The sequence below is a fragment of the Diospyros lotus genome, chromosome 10 (genome assembly GCF_014633365.1).
Source record: "Diospyros lotus cultivar Yz01 chromosome 10, ASM1463336v1, whole genome shotgun sequence".
In the NCBI taxonomy this organism is placed as follows: domain Eukaryota; kingdom Viridiplantae; phylum Streptophyta; class Magnoliopsida; order Ericales; family Ebenaceae; genus Diospyros; species Diospyros lotus.
The window spans coordinates 29,842,958-29,868,426 of record NC_068347.1 but is presented as its reverse complement, the minus strand read 5'-3'; the positions used below and the strand labels follow the sequence as shown (position 1 = coordinate 29,868,426).

Genomic DNA, 25,469 nt, shown 5'->3' with positions numbered 1-25,469 from the left:
AATTTATGCTAATATTTTGCATCCATATTTTATATATTTGTATTAATAAAATATAAAATATAAGATATGAATATAAAATTTCATTATAAATATCAGATTTACCAACTCAGACACTTGCGGGGTCGGTGGAACTCAAACTTGAACTCATATATGAATTTAAAATAATTTTTTTTACAAGTTTGAGAAAATGCATCCTTATCAAAATGACTGCTCGGTTTCTAATTTTTTTCAATAAAAGATAGAAACCAACACACAAAAAAAAAAAAGAAAAAAAGAAATTGAAGAATTGTAAAATCAAACCAACCTAAAATCTAAAAAATTTCCTTTAGATTGGAATTTTAAGAGAAACCCAAATGGTACCCCCAAAACCAATGTGAGAAGTAAAAGCACATTGCAGGTCAAAAAGATGCCAAAGTGCTTTTGCTTTTGGATGGTGGATTGGCTATTTCATGCTTGAGTAAATGCTAAACTAAAGTGGCACCGTTAAAAGTTAAACCTTTCTTCGCTGATGTGTTTACTAGACATTGAAAGTGGACTCTTCTTCAGTCTTGAGTTTTCATGTGGGCGAGAGGGGGGGGCTTTTAGTTCATCAATTTGTCGTGGCCTTGTGCTAGCTTTTAGATTAGACTTTGCTTCTTTAAACGGGCTTAAGCTACTTTCCATTCATAGCTCGTGGCTTGGCTTTTTCCTTATTAATAATTCAATTGTTACTTAATAATTAAGAATTGATATTCTACTTAAACTTTATTATAATATCATCCATTTTGGATATATCAATTGAATAATATATAATATTAACGCCTACAGCTCCTTTAATGTACCATGCATTTTATACTCATAAAAAGAAAGTTCAAAAAAAAAAATGACTTCTCAAGCCGGGCCAAGCCGAAGCTGGTGTCGGCGGCGAAGTAACGCATCAGGCAAAGACGGTACAACCGCCCATTGCAGAGAGAGAGAGAGAGGGGTGGGGGGGTGCGGAGAGACTTGTTCGCTTACAACATCTCCACTATAAACTCTCCCAACCAATCCTCCGCCTCACCTGCTCTCTGACACTCCTCACAAGTAGTGCTTCAGATCACCAACCCCTCTTTCTCTCTCTCTCTCTCTCTTCTCTCTTCTCTCTTCTCTCTCTGTGTAATCATCGTCGACGCCACCGACTATAACCTCCAAGCGGAACACTCGAATTGACGTTCGGATTTCAAGGAGGAGAGGACGGAACAGTGAGAGCGCTTGAATTAAGTTCCGACGAAGCTACTCGGTATCCTCTCTCGGGTCTATGATTTTGTCTTGCTGATGATACATGATTTTTCCTTGGCGCAGCGTTGCTCAATGAGTGGATGCTCTTTTCATTTGATTGTCTTGCTGATATTCTGCGACTTGTTACTGTTAGAACAATCAAGTTTGAAGTGTAGTGAGATAGTCTAGGCCTCAAATTAAGGTTCCAAGTTTATGCCGCGGAGGAGTTCTTGAATTTGAGCTTGAATTTGTTTGCAACTTTTTAATTAGTTTACTAACAGGCATTCGCACTTTGGCGGAGTCGATGTGTGTTTATAGATGTAGTTTTACGTTTGTGGAATTCGATATAAATGCTGTGAAATTCTCCCTTCCTGCTTGTACTTGTAGGAGTCGGGATGCAATAACTTCTGTGATTTAAACAGCGTTAAATTTATCAAAACAAAACAAAGGAATATGATATTTTAAACTTGATTTTTCCTCCATTTGTTGATTTCTATGGTTGCTGGCTCTGCGACGATTATGTTTATGTCGTATCATGTTCGGATCTCTCGTCCCTTCTTCCTATTATTTCAGCATGGTTGTAATTATTTTTCATTTCATTTGTTTCGCTCTTATTTGAGGAACTTGTTACTTCGGGAGCAATCAAAATATGAAGTGAGACAGTTGAGTTCTTAATTAGGGCATTATGTTTGTGGTCTCTCGTTGAGTTGGAGTTCTGATTTTTTGTTTATTAGTCGGCACACACATTTAGTAATTAGTACATATGAAGCCGACTTATGCAGTTGATATGTACAGATGATATTTGCGTACATACGCATATGATCTTAAATCAATTCAAAGAAAAACTCAAGTCTTGCTTATACATAATGAGTCGCAATACAATGATTTGGTTGATTTTTCATTTTATGTTTAATTTATCGAAGGCAAAAAAAGGAATGTGATATTTAAGATTTTAAATTTGGTTATTTTTTTGTCTGCTTGTTGTGGACTAAAAATTGTCGGCATGGGAGCGTTCATGTTGTGGTGAAACTTGGAAGTTTGGTTTCTGTTTTTTATCCTCGGTGATGTTTTAGTGTACATGACTCAGTTGTAGCTTATATTGCCATGATTACTCTTAGTAGAAGTCAAAACTTGGTATTTCTTGTGTGTATTCAGGACTTCTAACTTTCATTGGTTTTATTTTCCAGGCAGAGAAGAGTCATGAGTGTGCAGCTATTGGATATTAACCCCCGTGAACTCAAGTTCACATGTAAGTAATGGAAATAAAATGCCCCTATTTTCTTAATCTTTTGTTTAGTATTGCTGCAAAATCACAAAAATTGTGTATTTTCAGTTAGCAATGCAGTATCACTTGCAAGAAACGAGTATACTGCCCTTTGATTACCTTTTCTATCAGTATACCTTTGATATAACTTATCCTTGGTCCAAAATTAGCAAGTCAACACAGTGAAGCTCTGGTTTGAAGTGTCCCTGTACAAATTACATTGAGGTTGGCAGTAATGAACACTCTTGATGCACATCACCTCTGTGTGCACCTCTACCCAGCTAAATGAGTGTTTGATTGCTACATATAATTCTTCTCGTTTGGATAATAGTCACTTGGGTAGCCCAATGTTCCTGACTTGTATTGCATAATATTTTGGAATAGCACGTGCCAACAGTGCTGTTTCTTTCGTCTTAACCTTGGTTCTATCTTGAATTGTTAGCCTTTTCCCTGTGAGGCGAGAGCACATTCGTTGCATTTGCATTGCAGCATTTGAAAGCAATGTCATAATGGTTTCTGCGCTTTTTAAGCCGCCCCCTCTTTTATGCTGCCTTTAAGCCCATTTTTTAGATGCTGTTGCCGTGGCTCATCTAATAAAATGAATTCCTTATAAAGTTGTCAGGCATGTTAAATGCACATTTCTTCGTTACAGGCTGAGATGTACTTGTTTCAAGACTACCCTTATTTTAAGACAATTGTTTTTCCTTTTTAGGTAACTTTTTGATCTATTAGAGAAATCACATACACCTCCAAATCTTGTTCTAAATAATGAGATTCATGCGAGGGAATAAATATAGCACATTGCAAGAGGGTAATTATCCTGTCATCAATATATGATAATCAGCTCCCTACTTGGGGTAGGAGGAAGATGATGGATATGGCCATCCTAATACACAATTTTCTAGAATGTTATAGTTTAAAAGTCAATTTTGCTGAGTGCAGTTATTTGTTTGCAAGTTTGACATACAGTACGATAGTGCATAACTAATTAATACGGTCCTTGTAGAATGCAGAACATAACTGCTGTGCATATTCTCTTGCAAAGATAAAATAACTGAAGTTTCATTGCGAATTCTGAATGTTTGATTTCCACACTTCAATAATTTAACATTTATTTCTCCTGCATCTTCTGCTGATCTCATAAAACTACAAAATATTGCAAAACTAATAAGTCTCTATGCTTCTCTCTCTAGTTGAGCTGAAGAAACAAAGTTCATGTGTAGTTCGACTAGTAAATATCTCTGATCAGTATGTAGTTTTCAAGGTAAGGGGCCTTCTTATAACTATCATGTAGTTGTTTACAGTTTTTGGATCATCTCACATTTTTAATGTTGTGAATTTTCGCTTTGTAATCTTGGCAGGTGAAGACTACATCTCCAAAGAAATATTGTGTGCGACCTAACGTAGGCATCATCAAACCAAAGTCAAAATGTGATTTCACAGGTAATATAAGGTCCATTTTTTACTTTTGTGAATTCTTCATTTCGTTTATATCACACATGTAATTGTCAAACTTTTTGCATAGAATAGCCTAAGATTTTGTTGTTTACATTTTCTGTTTAACTTTTTCAAACAAATTAAAAAGATATATTTTTCTTTCACGCATAAATGAGAATTCCCCTTTGCTTGACCGAGAAAATTTTTACACCAGCAAGCATCAAGTTAAATTCATGAAGAAAGAGGGGTCAAGCCTTAAGATATATGGGAAAAATATTTCTGAGTTTGAGAAAATTAAAATTTAAGAGTTTTTCACATAATGCCGATACTTTTCCAATTCCTTTTGTTTTTTCTATTTTTATCTGTAGGAGGCCATGAAAATTCAGTATGTTGCATTCTACTTATTCTTTTCCATATAATTTTGTGGTCTTAAGTCTCTAACTTGCCCCTTAACGATTCACTCGCACTTTTTGGCCAATGCAGTCACTATGCAAGCTCAGAGATCAGCATCATTTGACAAGCACTGCAAGGATAAATTTCTAATTCAAAGTACTGTTGGAACATCTGGGACAACTGAAGAGGATATTAATCCTGGCATGGTAAAGATTTGAGTTTCAGATGATTTTAGGTTATTCATCATTTCTCATTGTTGTTCTTTGTGGGGCAGTTTGCAAAAGATAGTGGAAAATACGTCGAGGAGAGTAAGCTCAGGGTCACATTGGTCAGCCCACCCCAATCTCCTGTACTGCTACCAGTTAATGGAGTTATGAAGCAGGAAGCATCAAATGAAACTTCAGTACGGAAAGACAAGCTACTAAGTGGAGTTGAGAATCTTACTCCCCCTGTGGTGGGTTTTATTTATATATATATATATATATTGTATTTGTATACATATGAATGTCTACTTCCAAATTTAGAGCTTCAAGGGGGGGGGGGGGGGGGGGGGGGGTATGCGTTCTTGCTTAAAATTTAAAACCACTGCTTTCCCTTTTCAAAACAATTTATTTTACAGTAATAAACCATTGAAACCAGTGTTTGGGTTTGTTCCTTCAATTTAATAATAACAAACGAGTTTGCGTTGCTGCATTGATTGCTTTTGAGTTTTGTCCACCTATTGTTTGTGTTGTTGGCAAGTAATATTAAGATAATCTTGGAGCTACCGACAACTTGGACGAACTCACTCGTTACTGAATTTGACAATGCTGAGATCCCCATTTTGTAGTCATATCACTTCTCTACGCTTTTTCCATTTGACAAGAATTTTCATATCCGATTCAGATCTGATATTTGCAAAGTGTAGCAGAGAATTTGCCTGGACTAGTTGGGCTTACAGTCGGAATGATGAAAATGCTCCTGCAGAAATTTCTTACAACCAATATCTGCTTACGAACATTATTCTTTCCTTGTCACAGTTAGCTAAGGAAGTTGAGGATGTCAAAAGTATTCCTGGTGCAGAGGAGTTGACACGAGCTAAGGATTTGGAGTCATGTCCATCTAAGAACGTCGAGCCGATACCAGTTAAGGATGTGGAGGATACAAAACTCAAGTTGATTAGCCATGTTGAAGAGCTGAAATCAAAGCTGAATGAGCTGGAATCAAAACTAAGTGAGGTTCGTTTCCACATTCTGCACCTGTACTGTTAGGATGCTATCAAAGTTATGACCTAATTTGTAGATGAAATTATGACCTAATTTGTAGATGAAATCCTTACTTGAAAAAGAACTGACAGGAGATCTTTTCTGGATTGCTTTACTGATTTCTCAACTTAACGTGGTTTAGAATTGGTTGGAAATAATTTTGAAATTTCCTGAGTAATGCTCTTTACCTTCTGGACCTTTGGTTTTATTTGTCCATTATTTTTGTTTTTGTGTCTGCTGCACCTTCCAGCGTCAGGTTGAAGAATTGTTGCAAATATCATAATGCGATTTTGTTCATCCCATTTAACGGGGGTTAAAATAACCCCCGTGAAAAGCTAACGGCCTCTCCTCTACTCTCCTCTCTCTTCTGCTTCCCTCTTATTCTCCAAGCCTCCCACTCTCCCCCCTTTCCTCTTCTTCTCCAGCCAGCCTCATGTCGCCGCCACCTCCTCTCGCCTCGCCGACCGCGAGGCAGGGCGAGACAGTGATGCAGCGGCAAGGCACTGGCGAGGCGATGATGTAGCGATGAGGCGAGGCGACGCAGCGGTGAGAGGTTCGGCGGCGGGAGGAAGGCGCGGCGTTTAGAGGGTCGGCAATGGGAGGAAGGCGGCGAGAGCAAGGGAAGGGAATAGAGAGGAAAGAGAGAAACAGGGTGGGTAGAGCCCCCCAAAATGACCTTTTTACCCCCCAAACTAACGAGGGGTAAAGTTACCCCCGTTAAATGGGGTGAACAAAATCGCACTCCAAATATCACGTGTAGACTATGTACTGGTTGCAACCAGTAATGGTAGTGACCTGCAGGTTTATTTATTTACAATAGCCTTAGGAGTTAAGGCACGGAGCTGTGGTAAAGTACTACGAGATTGAAGTGAGTATCGGAAGTTCGAATCTTTGTGGAGGCAGAGTCTTGGTGCGCCCTGTCGCCCATCCGAGGGTTCTATCCGCATGATGTAAAGGGGAGTTCACAGGGAGGGCAATCGCTTCCCAAATGTTTATTTCGAGTGTGTATAAGTTGTGACTACATCTAGATTTACTTAGAGAATGAATCAGGGGAGAAGGCCGCTCTCTTCCAGAATTAATCGGGCAAAGTTTGGAAGTTATCAAAAAAAAAAAAAGGAAAGCAGTGCCTCTAAACAATGAACAAGGTTTATTTTCTATTTGATATTCAATTAATAGCAAGTGCATGAACTCAAAGTTGAAGGACCTTTACTTGACTGCATTTTTGAATTTAAGCGCTTTTTTTTTTTTTTTTTTCCTTTTTCCCGTTCACGTGTTTCATTATCTTGAAGTTGAAAGAAGTTTTAAGAAACTATGATATTTGTTTTAGGCTGACACGAACATTATGAAGTTAACTAAAGAGAGGAGCACAAACATTCAAGAGAAGGAAAAGCTCAAGCAAGAACTGGTCAGTTGCTTTTTTAATGCACCTTTTGGAAAGTTCTTGTTTATTTAATTAACTACTGAAACTCATTCTAAAATGCTGACGTCTGCCAGTGGGGGGAAACTATTATGCATGTTTTTTTGCTAGGGAATATTCTTTGCTCATAGAACATTCAATGAGTATTATTGTTGTTTACAACTGTTATTTCTGTAGTACTTCTCTTGTTTTCTTTTTTTGTTGATAACTTGATATAATCTGATTGTGATAGGGATGGAGTTTAGGGGGAAGGAAACCATCTAGAAATTGCAGTGAAAAGAAGAACAGAGAAGTCGTAGGAGAAAGATTTAAGAGAGAGATATAATTTTCTTCATTCTTCATAATAATTAATACAATTCAAGGGCCTATTAAACAGACTTAAACAAATCCACTAAGCTAAAAAATAGGAAAGCACTAACAACAAAGTAATCCACTAATATCCACTAATATTATCTAAACAGAATAAATAAATTTAAATCAAATAAAATGACCAAGTATTGACCCACGTATCAGATTGCTAAAATTTTCTAGCATAATTTTGGCATTTGTGCCGCAAAGAGAGTAAAGAAAAAGGCATCTTGAATTGGCAGGGCTAGAGACTAGTATAGTGCATTCTCTGTTTCTTTCAGTCACATATTCCTTTTTTAGGATGTCTGAAGTGTTTAGCTGAACTGGCATTTCAAGGGGACAAGCGTTGCCTTTCACTAATTTCTTCCTTTCCTCCTAACATTTTTGGAGGACTCAAATATGACTTTGCTCTATCCAGAGGCTTTGACAAATTGATTTTTGATTTTTGATGGTTGCAGGCAATATTGAGGAAGAGCGGGAGAAGAGTTCGCGTCGGCTTCCCCTTCCTTTTTGTTTGTATGGTTACAGTAATCAGCCTCACAGTTGGGTACCTTCTACACCGTTAGGGAGAAAGAAATCTATGTTTCAAAGTCCAAAACTGAACTGCTTGCCTTCGTTGAAAGGGATGAAAGTGTATTTAGAGATGGATATATGGAGTTAGCAGTCTGTTTATCATTGCAACTCTATAGCAATATAATTTGGCGTATTGACATGCTGCTCTTCCGTTAGTGGCACATGTGTAAAAAACCAATGCCTTTTAAAAAGAAAGGAATGGAATTTCATTTTTATTTTTTCTTCTTCTTTCGTTGGTTATGTGAATAACAACCATCCTGAATTGACAGCTTTTGCGGGATTGTTGGCATATACTTCATGAAAGAGCCATCTAAATGACTATTGCCGGGAAGCTTTTGCGGGATTCATTCCACACACACACGCACACACATAGCAGCAATAAGGTTGTAAGCCAGAAAATATGAAAAGCACTTCAATTTCATTCAATCTCATTGTGAAATCCATATACACAACTTTGATGACGCTGGACGGCGTCGTATAGAAAGATGTGTAAGTTCTGATGTTGTTAAGGAGAGAAGAAACCGGGAGTCAGAATGCACTCAACGGAGGGCCTCGTGGGGGACCCAAATGTACAAAATCTTGGATCGGTGATTGATCCTTTGAAAAAAACAGAATTGAACCCCAAAAAATAAATAAATTAGGCAACCTATTATGGCTAAGATGATGCCCGAAACCCATGTACAAACTCTTGGATCAAGCACAAACCACCACAATGCAAAATTTTTTGGCAACCTATCTTGAGATATCTATGCCACTCAACACCCCCACGCCTTAAAAACTCGATGCGAATTAGCAAACAACAAACCTCAAATCAACAGCCCCAATCAAATTGTGATAAATTAGCGGTATATTCTCTTACCTTTTTTTTTTCGTCTTTTGTATTTTGCCTCGTTAGTGCAATTGGTGCACACTTTGTTCGAGGGGTGAACCAGGAACAAAGGGTACAAAACCCCGTCCTCCAAAGACAGGCCGCATGATGGCATTATCAAGTTTTCTCCAGTACTCGTGGATGGCATTGGTAGGGGTGGCCAGAAGCATCCGCAAGCTGGTCGGGCGAGAAATATTTGGACTGTCAAGAGTGGCCACTGAATCATGGCCGTTGGCAAGAAGCGGTAGAGTGAAGGATTTTGGAGAGTTGGGTTCAGAGTATGGGATTAAGTTTAAGTGCTCTGTTGAAGGGAGTAAGATTCTCACCAGAGGTTTAGTCATCAACCCAAACACCTGCGTATCCCCACACGATCAAATGCTGTTAGACATTCTTCCAGAGTTCAACAAAGGTTAAGAACGGAAGAAACATTTCAGTAAGAGATGTCTTTGGGGTGGGGGAAATGCCTACTGGATAAACTACAGACACACAAAAGATGCAGTTTTTTAAGTACAATATACTAATTTCAGATTGATAACAGCGTGAGCAGAAGGATAAGCGCAAGATATCTCACCACTGTGCTGAAAAGAACAACTGTGATGGTACTGGTGATCATCATGGCATTTCCAGGCAGTTGGGTGTGCCCTCCTCTTGTGAACTGCATTCACGAAAGTTAAGACCACATTATACACTGCTCCAAAATCAAAAAATGGTTTTGAGACACTGATTTACAGGTGCAGGAATGAGCACTCAGAGGTCCATAGATGCTGATCAACCGAAATACGCATATCTGAATGCTATATGTATTTTTTATTGGGAAAATTTTATTTGCTTTGTGAAAAAGAATCAGTTACCTGAGTGTATGCGAGGGCCATAGAAACAGCACCTCTCATAAGTCCAGCCCACCAAATGGTAACCTTGAAAACATAGGGAGTTAAAATTGAGAAAGTTGTTTGACATGCCAGCTAACACACAGATATCAAAGCCATGGAACCGGAATGGTAAAGTCATACCTGTTGCTTTATCTCAATTTTCTCCTGAGGAATCTTCTTAGTCAAATTGGATAAAAATGATAATGGGAAAATGAAGGCTGCTCTTCCCACCAAAATCAGTGCCAACAGTATTGAGCTCACTTTGACTGATGTTCCAGGTCTGCAAGAGGAAAACAAAGCGACATAAATAAGCAGACCGACCAGGCAAACATAACTTCTTCATTTTTTTTTTTTTTTTTGGGGGGGGGGGGGGGGGGGGGCGTGTATTGATCGTCCAAGACAAAAGTGTTGACAATTTCTTTTGGCATAAGCACTGTACCTATTGCTCACGAATCTCCACTTTTCAATGTCCAGGGCATCCATTCCAACATAGAGAAAGATGAATATCTCACAAATAAATGACAACGTAGCGAAAGCATGCCTGCAAGCATGTTAAAAGGAAACCAAGACATTAGTGCAGTCACATAATTGGACTGAGCTTGGCTAAAACAGAAATGGCAAAGAAAGAATTGTTGCAACGTTGGAAGTAACTATTTTAGACATTGAACATACTTGGTAGTGACCCTGGAACTCTCTGTGACATTGTGCCAGGTGTAGTGGGACATCACAATCCCACAAAAGAAAACAGTGAGAATCGCACTCAAATAGAATAACTGCAAGACAAAATAGGCTATTATAATATATAAGATGCTGAAATTCCAAGATAGAAACCAATATCCAAGGAAACAGGAGGCAAAATAAATAGAAAACTGGGTGTCTACAGGTTGTAGGAAATCTTACTTCAGCCAGCATATATGAAAGGTAAGCCATAAGCATCATGAGAGCAACCTCACGATCAGTGGAGTGCCTGGATGCAATGAGGAACCTATAAGTAGTTGTCTATTATAGACAAATGAAAAGTATAGTACTTAATCCTATTATTTCTCTTTCCATGGGTTGGATAAAGAATGGTATCGAACAGATCTCTCTCTCACCCTCCCCTTCTCTTAAATCTCTTTTTGTTTCCACATGGCCACACCCACTGACTAAAAACACACCTAATTTCCCGAATATAGAATCTATCAGGGTCACAATAATATGAATTATGTACAACATATCAGGTGCACAAGTAGACCAGAGAGGTCTACTCACATCCAACTATACCTAAATTGGGTAGTATCTGTGTCAAACTATAGATTAACCTAAAAATACACCAAAAAATAAATAAATAAACAAAAAAGAAAAGATTGTGGGCAGTTCATTGCATGGTTAATTAGGTGATCATAACATGAGGGAAATTTACAGCTACAGTAATAGTCATTTCACCAACCTGCCAAAATAAAGATTTTTTATGATGTATGCACTAAGCAATCCAGCCTGCATAAATGAAAAATGAATCTTAAAAACCATATAGCAAGAATTAGAACACGTGAGAGAGAGAGAGAGAGAGAGAGAGAGAGAGAGAGCACTCACTACGACTCCCAACAGAGTGCTCATGACAAATAAATATAAGAAACCGCTGACAAACTGCAAATATATGCTTGAACTGATATGAGATATGTCGAAGCTCTGGATTACATTGAAAAGCACTATTGATGTGGCATCATTTACAACCCCCTCCCCGAAAACTAGACTGTACAATAGTGGTGTCTGATCCTGATTAAGCACCTGGAACAGCCGGTAAATACACTATCAGGAGGAGTTTTTAACTTGACAAAACCACAACATCAAAAGGATATCTTTACCTGCAAGGTGCAAACAGAATCTGTGGCAGAGAAGATTGCTCCAATTGCTGCAAACAATCAAATAAAACAAGGGAGAAAGAAGATGAGTTGAATGAGGGAGCAATAGATGACAAAGAAGTGCAAGGAAAACAGAGAAGGGTGGTACCAAAGTAATCTCCTATATGGAGGGGACCAATATTCATTTTCCTGAAGAACTTCATAGCACCTAGCCAAAAAGAAAACATGGATAGTTGTAGAACCATAAACTACATCCAGCAGTACTAAACCCAACCATGAAAAGACTAATTTGAATTCAGATCACAAGAATTTTGCAGAAAGTGACTTTCCACATCCTTTTCTCAGTTATGATAAGTGAAGTTAGTGATACAAAAAGGAGAATTTGAATAACTACTATGAGAGGTCTCATGGGCTCATTTGCATGTATGCAGCTTTAATTTGTAAGAACCATCCACATTATCCAGACAAGGAAACACAAATGAATTCCTCTACAGGTCAACCCGGTCCACCATGTCATGTACTCATGTACTTGTGAAAAAAAGTTAAAAGTCATGTATTTAGCTCTCATGATAGGTGCTCCTCCAATCTCCTACCCATGAACTGAGAGGGAAACTTGTCCAGGTCATTGCCTGTTGGAACATGTAACTACTGTATGTAAACAGGGTACAGGAAATAATTAGCGGCAGCACTGAGATGACCATGCAATTTAACTGGGTTTCACCAAATTACATCAGCACAAAAAATAAATAATAAAAAAAGAAGTCATGTAAGGGAAAAAAAAGAAAAGAGGAAAACAACTACAAAGCTACAATAGAATCTTTTCTATAGCCATAGTCGAGTTGGAAGTTGGAACAATGACCTTCAAGATGCTGCAATACTGTTTAGATAAGATGGTTTCTTGCCCAAATGAGTTTTGATCAGAAATGCTATTTTCTCAAACTTATCTTTTCCTAAAGCACACAGAAATAAATAAGAGGAAACAACTGTAGATAGAACTGCATACCTAGTGATATGATGGTAAAGGATATCAGAGTACCAATTGCACCAAACAGCATGATAGTCATGAAATTGCGAAAGAATTGCTTCTTCTTCACTTGGAACCTGATGGATTATATGCAGCCAAACCCAAGAAAAAAAGGGTTAGAACCATATAACAAAGGTGAATGTATAATACAACCTTCAAGAAAGAGACGAGGGGTGGTAGCAGGATATTTCCTATAATACTTTCTTACTTCAGTCCATTTAAAAGTCATTCATGTCCCTGAAAACACTAGAACCAGGTAGAAGACATTGGGCTCCAGGCACCAAGTAAATATAATTTATTGGATAAAGTTTTTAGAAACATCCAGCATGTGCGGTAATGCGTGAAAATTACAGCTCCACTTTCTCTGATAGAGAAAAACAGAAGTAGCTGCAGAAAAACAATGATAATAGAATATACGTTCAACATAAAAGATACAGCTCTAGCCAGGACTAACTTTTCAGGCAATGCCAGTCATGTTTGGTATTGCGGTTAGTTCACAGCCTCTTTGGGAAACAATTGACAACTCAATTTGAGTAATTGAAATTGGACAATAGTTTAGTGAAGCTCCATGCACACAACACATATATCAGTAATGCAAATTATGTATCATATCAAACACTACTATACATGCACTAACTTAAACAGTAACAATTTTATATGGTTGATTTGATGTAAGATCATCACCAAAAACTGAGACTCAATTTTTCTTGCAGAAATGTACAACATACCCTGCATTAAAAATTATTGGCGGAAGAAGATATATGAAGAAAAATTCTTCAGAGAAAACTAAAAGATGTGAACTTGTTCCTCCGCTGGTTAGTAGAATCACAATTCCGGTGCACAGACCCTGTCATCAATGTGCAAAACCTCAAATTTAATACAGCTTTAGCCACTAAAAACTGCAAAAATATGAAATGCAAATACCAACTTACAATTAACAAGGCTGTAATAGACTCATTTATCCAACGATTTTCCTCTAACAAATGCCCAATCACAATACACGCACAAAGAAGCGCCACAAATAAGTTTATGGAGACCACAGAAGAATGATCTGAAGTAGATACTACATTCATCTTCGTCAATAAAGAAGCCAAGCCAACTGCCATCTTAGCCAACTCAACCGAATCAGGATTGTCGTCTTCCTACAATTCCAAGGCCAAGATCAGTTTCCCCAAGACCTTAGCTTCTTAATTGGAATTTCAGTCCAGTAAGCAATATCCCCGCTTACAAAACAAAACAAGCTCTGCAGAACAAATTAGGCACACTTTACTATTGAGATTAATTGCTTTTGCCAAGCTCAAACTCAATTCACAATTACAAAACACTCTTGAGCAATATATCGCATAGCTTACTCCTCAAAACTCACAGTTACACAAATACATGGATAGACATGAGATTGTATCCACATATACACTTCCCTAAATAAGTTCGAACTTGCTTCATATCTGAATCATAAACGCACCACGCGCGCGTGCATACACAGAATTCTCATACACTGAATTCTCTCTCGCTTGACCAATCACGTACAGATGCGCAAAAAAAAAAACAATAGCAGATTAAAAAAGAAATCTAAACACGTATGCACACCGGCATATCCATGTCGGCCTATACACATGCACATGCATATAAAAATTGTGAGCGAGTCATATGACCGTCCAAATTTGAATAGCTTTAGTTTTTCTCTCAAGTCCAAAATCGCACATATAAACTCAAAAATACATAAACAGTCCGATACATATACATAGAGAATTAGACATAAACTTACATATACAGAGACATGCAAATATATAAATATACAACTATGCGGACGCTGAGTGATGAGTAGGTTACCTGAAAAGCATGAAATTCAAATATGGACCGGCATTGCGATAAAAAACAGATCTCTGAAGAGCATCCGAAGTGATCAAGCGCTCGAAAAGTGCTTTTGCTTTCAGAAAAGCACGCGAAACGAATCAGTTTGTTGCAACATTGTTGTTGAGTAAATTGCAGAGTCGATCAGTCGAAGCAGAGAAGTGTGTGTGTGAGAGAGAGAGAGAGAGAGAGTGTGTGTGTGCAATGACGACAACGAGGTTTCCGGAGAGAGAGGAGGGGGGGATGGACAGGACAGAAGGGTTTTGGCCGCGAAAGCAAATATATATGACTTAGCCATGTGAGAACAATGGGTTGTTATCTCTTTAACTTTTTCAATTACCACTTAGGAAAAGAATTCTCATGGGTTGTTATCTCTTTAACTTTTTTTAATTTGTAAAGAATTGTATTTACCATCTTCGAAACAAAGTTATGTGATTTTTTATTTTAAATTATTTAAATAAATTTATTTATTTATCATCTTTTAAATAAATTTATCTTAAATTTTACAAATAAAAAAAGATTTATATCTTTCAATACATTCAAAAAAAAAATAATAAATAATTTAATAAAAATCTTAAAATATTTTTCAATTTTATCTTGAATATTCTATATTTTGATACCAAAAAAATTTAACTTTATTTTAATATAATCTTATTTTATTTATTTTAACAAATATTATCTTAATTAACTAATTGTAAACATTTCCTTAATCAGATTGGATATCGCCGCCATATTTATCATCTATTTTAAGAAGGTGAAGTGCAAATTTAATATATGTTAATAAAGTTAACTAAATTTGATTTTTTTTAAATTAAGAATTATGTTTTAATTTTCTCACTTCCTTTAGCATGTCATTTTAACGAATTTATTGAAAAAAAATTGAAGGCTATGCTTATCCCTTTGCATAGAAGGCTGACACTTATCACTACTTATAATCAATTAAATATAAATAATAAATTACGAAATAGACTGCTTATATTTTGGCTTAAGAGCTAAATTGGCTCTAATAATTTCAAAAACATCAATTAAGCCATTATACTTTTAAGTTGAGAGCGATGTTAGCCTTTTACATAAATGGTATTTAAAGAACATCTAGCACCATATATAATCTATTAATTAAAATAAATCAAAATTTTAAATTGAATTCAAGACCTTAATTTAAAATCAAATCACACTAAATATAATTCACTAAGATTCTTTTAATTTTAAGAAACCACAATCAATTTAAGGAAATTAGTTTGCAACCATAATGCAAATTGCCACTCAAACTAGAACCCTAACACCAAAGAATTGTCACACGTACACATAAAATAGGAAGAAAATAAAGTTTTTAACTTAAGTATTAATAAATACACTTTATTTTTGTATAAGGTGTATTTATTAAATATTTTTAAATATTTAAATTTTTTATTAATTAATGATAAGATAAATCATATTTTAAATTAATAAAAATATAATAAATATACTTTATTTAAAATAAAATATATTTATTAATAATTAAACAATTACAATAATTAACATTGCCCTATGCCAGAACCCGGGTGTAGGGCAATCAGTGGAGAGAGATTAGGAAGCATTAAGAAAGAAAGATTTAGACCGTTGATTGTGGAGAGTGGGGCCCAGAACGGTGATTGGGTCTGGTCTGGGTTGTAGGCTACAGGTGCTGCCATTTTCGTCCACTATATGATGCGTTTGGAATTTTAATAGAGAGTGAAGTGATGGATGGAAAAGCAACGTTTCAGTCGTGAATCATCATTTGGTCTCCCATGGGAATTTGTACGAGGGAGTGGGACAGATTCTAAACTATTCGGAAATGCCAAAATTATGTTTATGGGCTTCAATTTTTGATTTTTTTAATGTAATTTTAATTTTTTTATAATTACATAAAAAAACTATTAGAATAATATTATTGAGCATGATGGATGACAATCATCAATTTATGTAACAATCACATGACAGTGTTAAGTTAGTATTATAATAAAATTTATTGAACGTCCTTTCATCTTTTCAATCAAACACTGATATGTGACTGTCACATATATTAATGATTATCATCTAATGCTACTCTATTGAATTTATGGTAAAAATATATTTATATTCTTAAACTTTTTTATAATTCTAAATGTATTATTTTTTTAAGTAATTCTAAATGTATTATTGAATTATGTAAAATCACTCATTTAAACATATAATTAACAGTTAATGTCTCTTCAACTCCATCTTTCTCTCAAGCTGGGTCTCTTCTCTCTCTCCAACATCTCATACATCTCTTTCGATTAGGCTATGTAGGCTAGTTGGGTTAGACAGATCACTAATGTGCTTGATTCTATGATCACCTTATTGTTTGGGAGATCGAAGATGGGGCTAGAATGGGAAATAACATTTCTTGTAAGAGATGTAACTAGATCAAATGCAAAAAATATCGAAAAAATATGAGATACAATCGAAGAGTTGAGGAAATGTCAAAGAAAGAGAGAGTGAGAGAACTAGAGAGACGTTGAAGAGAGAAATAAAGTGTGAGATCAGAAGGTGTTGACGAGACATTGTAAATTTACCAAATCATTATGTGTGTATCACTTGGTAACAATGTAAAAGTTTAAAGTTTTACAAGAAAAAAATTGTTAAAATTAGCACCATAAATATAGTTTTGGCCATTTGGAGATCTGTTGATTCTCCGAATTTAGTAAATTTTTAAATATTTATTTATTAATATCAATCAAAATATAACCCCGTGTTTAAAAAAACTCATTAAGTTTCTAATCATGATCCGAACAGAGACCATCCCAACGCTTGCGTGGCCGTCCATATTCTTCCACGTGTAAAGACATGCACGTTTCTATTAAATTCACCCGTGAGACAATAACAATACGGATTGGCCGGATGGGTAAAATTTTAGGTCAAAGTCATGTTTTGTTTTGTTCCAAATTTATAAAAAAATCCAAACTAATATGTCTAACTCATTGCATTTGTTTAATGAATGAGAAGTTAACGTAATTTTTAAAACCTGATGCACCCATTTTAATTTAGTAAAATCTCAAAAATAATATTTTTGAGATTATTTAAATAATATTTTTATTATTACTTCCGAATGTTTAAATAATATTTTTAAAAATAAATATTTTTTTAATTTAAAAAACTCAAGAGATTCTTGATCAATGCTCAACCTTCACGAACACTCTTTTCACATTCTCTAAAATTCACAATCTACCACATTTTTAGTTTGAGTAAATGGACAAGTGAGTCCCGAGCCAAACTCTGAGATTTAACCTTTCAAATAGATACAAATATATATATATATATATATCTTCTTTGTTTAGAAAATTAGATTTAATAAATTAATTTTTAGTTTTATTTTTCTTATCTAAAAAATAAAATAATTTTAACTAGGGACATTGAATTATTTTGTAGATTTGATATTTTGAACTCATTGGATGTTTGTACAGGTGTTACCTTGACATGATGTTTGTTTAATGATAGCATGTTGGATGTTTGTACAGGTGTTATTTGTAGGGTCTCATGTAACATGTAAATTAAATAATTTTAATATTAAAAAATTATTTCAAAATTCGGGATAAGTAATTATTCACAAATAATCTTAATTTTAAAAAGATTTTAGAATATAGAAATAAATATTATTTATAAAAATACTAATCCTAATAATATTAATTCTAAACTATTTAGAATTATTTTATACTCTTACATAAATAAGTAAGTATTTATTTTAAAAAATATATATTTTTAATATTAATTTTAATATGATCTTCATCATTTAAATATCAGAGTATTTATGAGAAAACTCTCTCATATCCTCTGATTAATTTTTTTATAAATTTTGATAATTTAATAATAATATTTTTAATTAAATAAATTTATTATTATATCCTACTCATAACTTATGTTGTACGAAAACATCTTATAGGAGTCATTTTTCCGTTTTCAAAATATTTCCTATTCTTATTTCGGACTTTATTTATGTTTTTTTTTAAAAAAATATTTATTTTTACGTTTTTGTTTCCTATCAAAAATATTCTTCGTTCCGTTTCAATGCAACGTAGCCCATAACAACTACCTTACCTTAAGAGGTCTGCAAGTTTCCATTTGAGTATGCATATTTTTGTTTTATTGTGTGCGCTGGCACATGCAATGGATTTCCCTATTGATAGTTTTAAGTTTAACTCCACTTCTAGCATGAACGAAACTGGGGTTGCTTAATTAACAAAATTATAGTAATTTATGAATATATTTAAAATATGAAATAATTTTTAAAAATTATAATATCTTTAATAATAACTCCCCATCGTGTGGGCGTCAAGGACCACAGCTTCTTGTGTATGACCGGGGGGTCTCCTTTTTCATTATACAGAGAAAGTACAGGGTGGTGTTCAATTTGGCACGTGGCATGCACGTGTCCAGTTCCTCCCTTTTGTCCTTCCTGGCCCACCTATGAAATATGACGATAAGCTTAAAAAAAATTATGATTAAAAGGACAAATGCTAATTACATATTCTTGTGTTGTAAAAATATTTAATCAAGATGTTAAGAAGATATTAAGTGTCAAAAATAAGATCACATAGACATAATATATATCCTTGACATTTTATCATTAAAATATAATAATTAAATTAAAATATTAACTTAATAAAGGTTGAAAAGTAAGATTTTAATTTTAACAAGTATTAATTGATATTCACTGTAAAAAAAATAAATAAAAAAAGTTAGGTAAACCCAAAAAATTGGGTCGCCCAAAAGCCCACACCAAGAGGTTGTTTTCGGCTCAAATAATTTTTTCCGAGTCTCACACAATGCATAAATTAGATAACTCTAACATCTATAAATCCTTTCAAGAGTCAGAATATGCATTATTCTTTAAGAATTCTAACAAAACTTTGATTCAAAAGGGATGAATGATATCTATTAAATTTTTTAATTATGATAAGATATCAAAATATTGGGATAAATATTATCTACAAAAATCCTCCATCAAGAAAATTTAAGATTAACTCATTCTCCTATATAAATAAGCAAACCTTCATTTTAAAAATACGTCTCTAATAATCATGTAAATATTATTTTTGAACTTTCTGCATCTTTAACATCTAACTTAAATATTGAATTATCTGAATAGGATTCCCTTGCGCTCTCTAATTGTTCTGTTTCTTGTAGTCTTAGTTGACTATAGTCTTGGATGGCTTGGTAAGGACATTTTATACTTTATAAATTTATTGTTATATTTTGATAATAATAAATATTTTTTTTACAACTTCTAAGATTAGATAAAAAAAAAGATTAAAATCACAAAAAAATTGGAGAAACAGAATGAAGATGAGAATATAAAAAAATATAAGAAGATAGGGAAATCACATATATATATATATATTATAAATATAACGGAAAATGGTATTTATGAAAATAAATAAATAAATAAATAGAACATAGAAATTCTAATTTTTTTTAAGAAATCGAAACGGGGAATTCAAATTTAGAATAAGAGAGTAAAAAGAATATAAATTCTATGTTTTTTTTATTTTAAATATAAAAAATTATTAAGAAGATAATCACTACACTAATCCACATGAATTAGTGATGAAAACCTAATAATTTTGTTGGGCTAGTGATCTTTGAAGCATTATCAAAGAGAAAGGCTAATTAAAGGCACACAAAAAAGAACAACCTCCCAACAATCAAACGGCAGCACCAAAGGATGTTTCTCAACCTTTGCTTCACACATCATGATTGCAGTGCCGAGGGAACACTTGGGTTGTGTGCTCCGTATTAATATCGTGCTTTTAGTGTCAAAATGGTACGGATGTTTCATATTTTAGTGGCCTTGGGGGGGGGGCTGCTGTTAGGAGAACATGGTAAACCCTCTATGTTCCAGCACGGTAATGATTATGGCTAACATAACCCAGACAGAGAAGGCTAATTAATGACTTTGATTGTGTGTGATCCTTCCATCCCATCGCTTAATCCTGCCTGCTTTTATCCACGTGTCCTCCTGCGCATGGCTATGTTCTGTTTTTTTCCTTTATTTTTTAAATCGTTCTACAAGGGCAAACTTATCAAGAACTCCCAAAAAAAAAAAAGTAAAAAAGCAATTTTACCCTCTCATTTTACAAATTTGTAGAGGGGGCCATTGCTCCGCCCCATTGCTTTCGTCTTTTCTGTCATGGCCGCTGCCGTTATCTCACTGCCGTGCCTCGCTGTTGTCGCTCGCCTCACCTCGCCTTGAGGTAAGGTGACAACAACAATCATAGTAAGGGAGACGAGAGTAACAAGGGCGAGGCAAATTCATGGGAAGGGGAAGAAGAGAGCAGGGCGTGGGGTAAAATCGTCTTTTTACTCTTTTTCAGTAGCCCAGTCGGTAAATCCGTCAACCTTTCTAGAATTTTTTTATTTTTTGATTTCTGCTACAGTATTTTAGTGTTATTGATTGATCTAATAAATATTACATAATTTAAAATTTATTAAATATCTAATTAAAATTTATTAAATTCTAAATTTAGTGTAACGCCCCGTAAATGCCAATTTAATTTAATTTTGGGGTAATTTAAATTAAAAAAAATATTAAAATAATTTGTTGTGATTTAATAAAATTTACTAATGTGATTTTAAGGAAATAAGAAACTAAGATAAATTAATTTTGTTATTTAGGAATTTCTGGAAAAAGAAAAAAAAATAAAATAAATTAATTTGTGTGATTTTTAGAAAGTTCTGGGCGTTTCTGTAATTATTATAGTGGATGTTTGTGTATATAATGAAAGTTTAGGGGTGCTGGCGTGAATCGCGGAAGAGGCCAAAAGTCACATTAAATATAACTTAAAACACATATAGGTTAGATGCGAGCGTGGGCGCGGGCGGTTCGCGCGCGAGGCGGCCAGGCAGCGGATGAGGGATCGAATTGCGAGGGCTGCGCGCGAGGAGGGGAAATTTTGGCTGATTTAATTCAGCCATAGGCGTCAAAACGGCGTCGTTTCGAAAGAGGCGGTGGCCTCCCCCAGCGGCCTGCCGCGTGCTGCCACGTGGCGCCTCCTTCCCCACTCGTTTTTTGCCGCAATTTAGCCCGATTTCGGGCGTGAATTTGAACAGCAAGCAGTAAGGAAAATTGCAGAAAATGGCAGCGAGCTCGCGACGTAAATTTGAGATTTTGGGGCTTCAAAAATTGGATTAAACTCCGTTTAATCCCTGATTTAATTATCCAGGTATGTAGAGCAGCTAGTAATTAATATTCTGTACGGTCAGAATTTCGTTTTGCGTCCAATTTTATTAATTTTGGCAAATAATTGGGATATTGCAGTTTGTATAATTTTTACTGCTTTTGGACCAAACGAGCCTAAGGATATCTCTGATAAGGCAAGTTCTTCTTATCTATCTCGTCGTTTCTTTCGTTGGCGATTTATTGGGCCTCCCTTCATTTGTTTTGGCTATTAATTAATTATGAAGTTTTTAAACGGTTAGTTTAAGATTTAATTTATTAAATGGATCTCGTGGGTTTTATTCGTTGGTTGTCTACGGGGGTTTGTGCCACCCCCTGCCTGTTGGGAATGATGCCGTACTCACCCGGGGCTAGGTTCTTAGCGGTTCGGGTATTAATTGGATTTTTGGTTATTTTCTGGCTGGAGCGGTTGTGCAGTGGGGGCTAGGATCGGCAGTTCGGTGACGGAGTGACTGTCGTACGGACTACCTTAGGCCGCCGGCGAGTCTCTCCTACCCACTGACCGTTGACCGATGCCAGGCACTGATGACTAGCTTAGCCGTTATGTGATTATAGCATACCTGCTTATATTTTATTCTCGTTGCACGTTTTGATGTGCACATGGGTACGGGCTGCATGTTGGGATTAACATGATTTGGTTATGCTTGGTCACGGGCATTTTAGCTTGACTAGGATACATCCAGCACAGGCATATGCATTGCGTGTGGCTTACTATATGGGCGGAGCATGGCCTGATGCCTGGATGTATGGGCGCCTGGTATCACGTTGATGCTCACTACGCCATTGCATTTTATGTGCATTGCATGGCTACTGATAGTATTTAGTTCTCGGACGGGAGTACCGTTTCGAGGGAGCCTATGGCTCGGTTGTCGGGAGTACCGACGTGGATACGGGTGACGGGAGTACCGCCCCGGGACAGTGCGCACAGGTTTGTTGAGGATATTGTTGCCTTTCAGGGCAGCGGCAGGTTGGTATGGGACTTGGGTGCCAGGTGTCTTGTGTGGGCCCCAAGGACCGGTATGTGCTCTTATTATACTGCACTGTTGTGTTGTAGCGTCTCATGACTTGTGTGTACGTGTGGGGCTGTGTTTGGGATGGTCTCTTCTTTTATTTATAGCCTTTCATTTCTTATAAACTTGCTGAGTCTTGCGACTCACCTTGCTTTCCATCATTCCAGATAAGGGTAAAGCAAAGGCCGAGGGCGAGGATCGTTCCACTTAGCAGCCGGCCGCGTTGGTGAGGTGTACAGTTAGCTGCCCCCGTCATCTCTGATGTTTTGCTAGAGTCGTTGTCTTTTATTTTTGACTGTGCCAGGTTGTCATTTGTACCTCCTATTGTTGGCACAGGGTCTGTATGTATTTTTTTATATCCTCCATGACCGCTGTATCAGCGGGGTGCTTGTGGGCATGCATGTTTACCGTTTTGCTTCCGCTGTTAAATTTCTTATTTATGCATGCCAGGGTATTTTTGTCTTTTATCTATTTCTCTTCCCTTCTGTGAGCGCACTCGTTCGGATAGACCGGATGGTTGGGATATCCGAGCGGGGGTGCTTACATTTAGTGTTATCTATAACTCATCATTACTGTAGTGTACAATATATAATATTTTTTATCATAAGAATTCACGTTATTTCTTTTTTTAAAAAAATAATTATTTAATTATGATGATAGATAAGTTTTTGATTGTAATAATATTTATTAAAATGAGTAAAATAATATTATAATAATTTATGGATCAAGATATAGAATGATCAAACTAAGCTTGAAAAATATTTTAAAATTTGTATTAAATTATTTTTTAAAATTTTTGGAGTGCATAGAAAAATATTTTTATTTATAAAATTAAAGATAAATTTATTTAGAAAAGAGATAAATTTATTTGAAAATTTTAATATAAGAAGTTATGTGAGTTATTTTTTAAGAGTCATGAGATAAATTTAATAAATATAATAAAATATATTTTTATTTATAATATTTTTTATATTTTATTTTTTTATTTATATTTTGACTGACAAACATTATTTAAATTGGGCCCTCGTGGTTTGACGGTCGCGTGGGACAGGCAATTTTGGATGGCACGGACGAGTCAATTTAAGTCTTTTCTTTTTAATATTTAAGTTTCTTTAAACATTCAACTTTCTCAATAAGTATTTATACTTTTATAAATTACAAAGATTAGCCTAATAAAAGCTAATTTACTTGCTAATAAATTTTTGGTTTAGTGACAAAGCCGAGGCTCTAGTAATTTAAAAGGTTTCATGTTTACATCATGTTACATTCAATTTTTCTTAGAGCTTTTTATTCAAATTATTTGTTTTTTTTTCTATAATGTGAGAAATTTGAAAGATTCCTCAATCACAGGTAATTTTCAGATTAGATTTATCTCATTTTTTTTTAAAATTCATGATCTATCTACTCCACAACTCAATGTAAATGAATAGATTCGTCGCGAGGTGAATTCCAAAGGCCTAACCCTTTAGATAAACACAAATAATTGTGTGATTTCGTAGAGAGATAAACTCGAATCCACAATCTAACTTATTTGTTATATTTTGTAAATTTGTATATGTTATAATTTAATGAAAATACTATGTTGATACCCTTATAATTAATAATACTTTTTCAAGAAATTAATAATATTTTTTTAAAAATTATTAACTACTTCTCAAAAATTATAAATATTTCAAAAACTATATATTTTAATTTTAAAAAAATAATTAATAATTCACGGCAAAAAATATTGTTAATTCTTGGAATATTTGTGAATGCTTTGGAGAGGGCGGAAAACGTGGGATTAAATAGAGGAGGGAATTAAGTTCCTCAAAGAAGAATGCGATTCCAAGACCAACTCACAAACTTGCACTTCCTTCAGGATTTGAATTCTTGCAAAGTTTTCATAATCCCACCGAGCAATGTTACATCGCTGTTAGAAAAAAAAAAAAAAAAATCTTTGATATGACAGGTTGTTTTAATGTTATTTCCACAGTTAATTGCAATAATTTTTTTTTTATATATATTAACACTGTAGTTATCAATATACAATAATAAATTCATTTGCAGTGAAAAAATATCTTGAGTGTAGTTTTCGAAATATCTACAAATAAAAAAATCGATTAGGGGCACGAATGATTCTTCTTAGTATACTTAAGTTAGTCTTGTACTCAAAGTGTATAATATAGAAAATAAATAGAATTATGGTATGAATAGAGTTGTGAGTGTATATTTATTAAAGAATGAGTCTCTTATTTACAGGAGAAAGGAGACCAAGAGGTGGAGAAAGAGCCACATTTCTCTAAGGTATTTTGATCTCTCTTCTAGATTATAGGCAAAGATATGAGAGGTAAGATTAATTCTATTCTTTATGATCTTGCGTAAATAGTGTCTGGAGATCAGGTTTCTTGGGATATATAGTCTCACGAAAATGTCCTTTGTGCAGTTGAAAGAGAAGCTTATAGATCTGGGTGACTCACGAAAACTTTTATAATAGCAGTTGTTAAGTGACTCATAAATTTTTGAGAAAGTCTCTTAAAAGCATCGAGAGATGCTCCTGAGTCAAGTCACTTGATCTTAATGTCAATCTCTTGAAATGGTGTAGTCTCAATCATCCGATGACTTCTTGCACTTATGACTTATTTCTATAAATTTTTTCTTCCGATAAACTTTTAGATCTCTTCTTTTAGATTTGGTCTCACTTTATTGGACACAACAAACATAATATTAAGTAAGGATGTTTCGTGTCATCTTAGAGTCTCTAGACTAATCTTTCGATGACTCTTTAATCTCACTAAATATGTAATAATTTAATTTATAATTATATAAATATCACCACGTTTTAGTATTATTTTGTTTAAAAATATTTTTGTTATATATTTTTTATTACGTTGGAAGATAT

At 34.9% G+C, this 25,469-nt stretch overlaps 2 protein-coding genes across 5 annotated transcripts; one reads left to right on the top strand and one right to left on the bottom strand.

The window, feature by feature from the left end:
• The first annotated feature begins 914 nt into the window (after nucleotides 1-914).
• Nucleotides 915-8,130, top strand: LOC127811916 (vesicle-associated protein 1-2-like). 2 transcript variants are annotated; one of them, XM_052352117.1, is made up of 9 exons: nucleotides 915-1,258; nucleotides 2,424-2,485; nucleotides 3,694-3,764; nucleotides 3,862-3,943; nucleotides 4,421-4,536; nucleotides 4,605-4,760; nucleotides 5,350-5,547; nucleotides 6,902-6,979; nucleotides 7,798-8,130. In XM_052352117.1, the coding sequence occupies exons 2-9, from the start codon at nucleotides 2,437-2,439 to the stop codon at nucleotides 7,903-7,905; spliced, it is 858 nt and encodes a 285-aa protein (XP_052208077.1). In that variant the 5' UTR covers nucleotides 915-1,258; nucleotides 2,424-2,436; the 3' UTR covers nucleotides 7,906-8,130. The 2 variants fall into 2 exon arrangements, with proteins under 2 accessions (XP_052208077.1, XP_052208076.1); XM_052352116.1 differs by having other exon boundaries at nucleotides 928-1,258; nucleotides 4,605-4,784.
• A 102-nt stretch (nucleotides 8,131-8,232) lies between these two features.
• Nucleotides 8,233-14,599, bottom strand: LOC127811915 (sodium/hydrogen exchanger 2-like). 3 transcript variants are annotated; one of them, XM_052352115.1, is made up of 16 exons: nucleotides 14,345-14,599; nucleotides 13,447-13,757; nucleotides 13,243-13,361; nucleotides 12,494-12,591; nucleotides 11,639-11,698; nucleotides 11,494-11,540; nucleotides 11,222-11,416; nucleotides 11,079-11,125; nucleotides 10,550-10,616; nucleotides 10,322-10,422; nucleotides 10,089-10,190; nucleotides 9,791-9,929; nucleotides 9,632-9,694; nucleotides 9,352-9,435; nucleotides 9,107-9,133; nucleotides 8,233-8,981 (listed from the first exon to the last, which is right to left on the bottom strand). In XM_052352115.1, the coding sequence occupies exons 2-16, from the start codon at nucleotides 13,618-13,620 to the stop codon at nucleotides 8,898-8,900; spliced, it is 1,407 nt and encodes a 468-aa protein (XP_052208075.1). In that variant the 5' UTR covers nucleotides 13,621-13,757; nucleotides 14,345-14,599; the 3' UTR covers nucleotides 8,233-8,897. The 3 variants fall into 3 exon arrangements, with proteins under 3 accessions (XP_052208075.1, XP_052208072.1, XP_052208073.1); XM_052352112.1 differs by having other exon boundaries at nucleotides 8,243-9,133; XM_052352113.1 differs by having other exon boundaries at nucleotides 8,243-9,133; nucleotides 13,447-13,656.
• Between the last annotated feature and the right edge of the window lie 10,870 nt (nucleotides 14,600-25,469).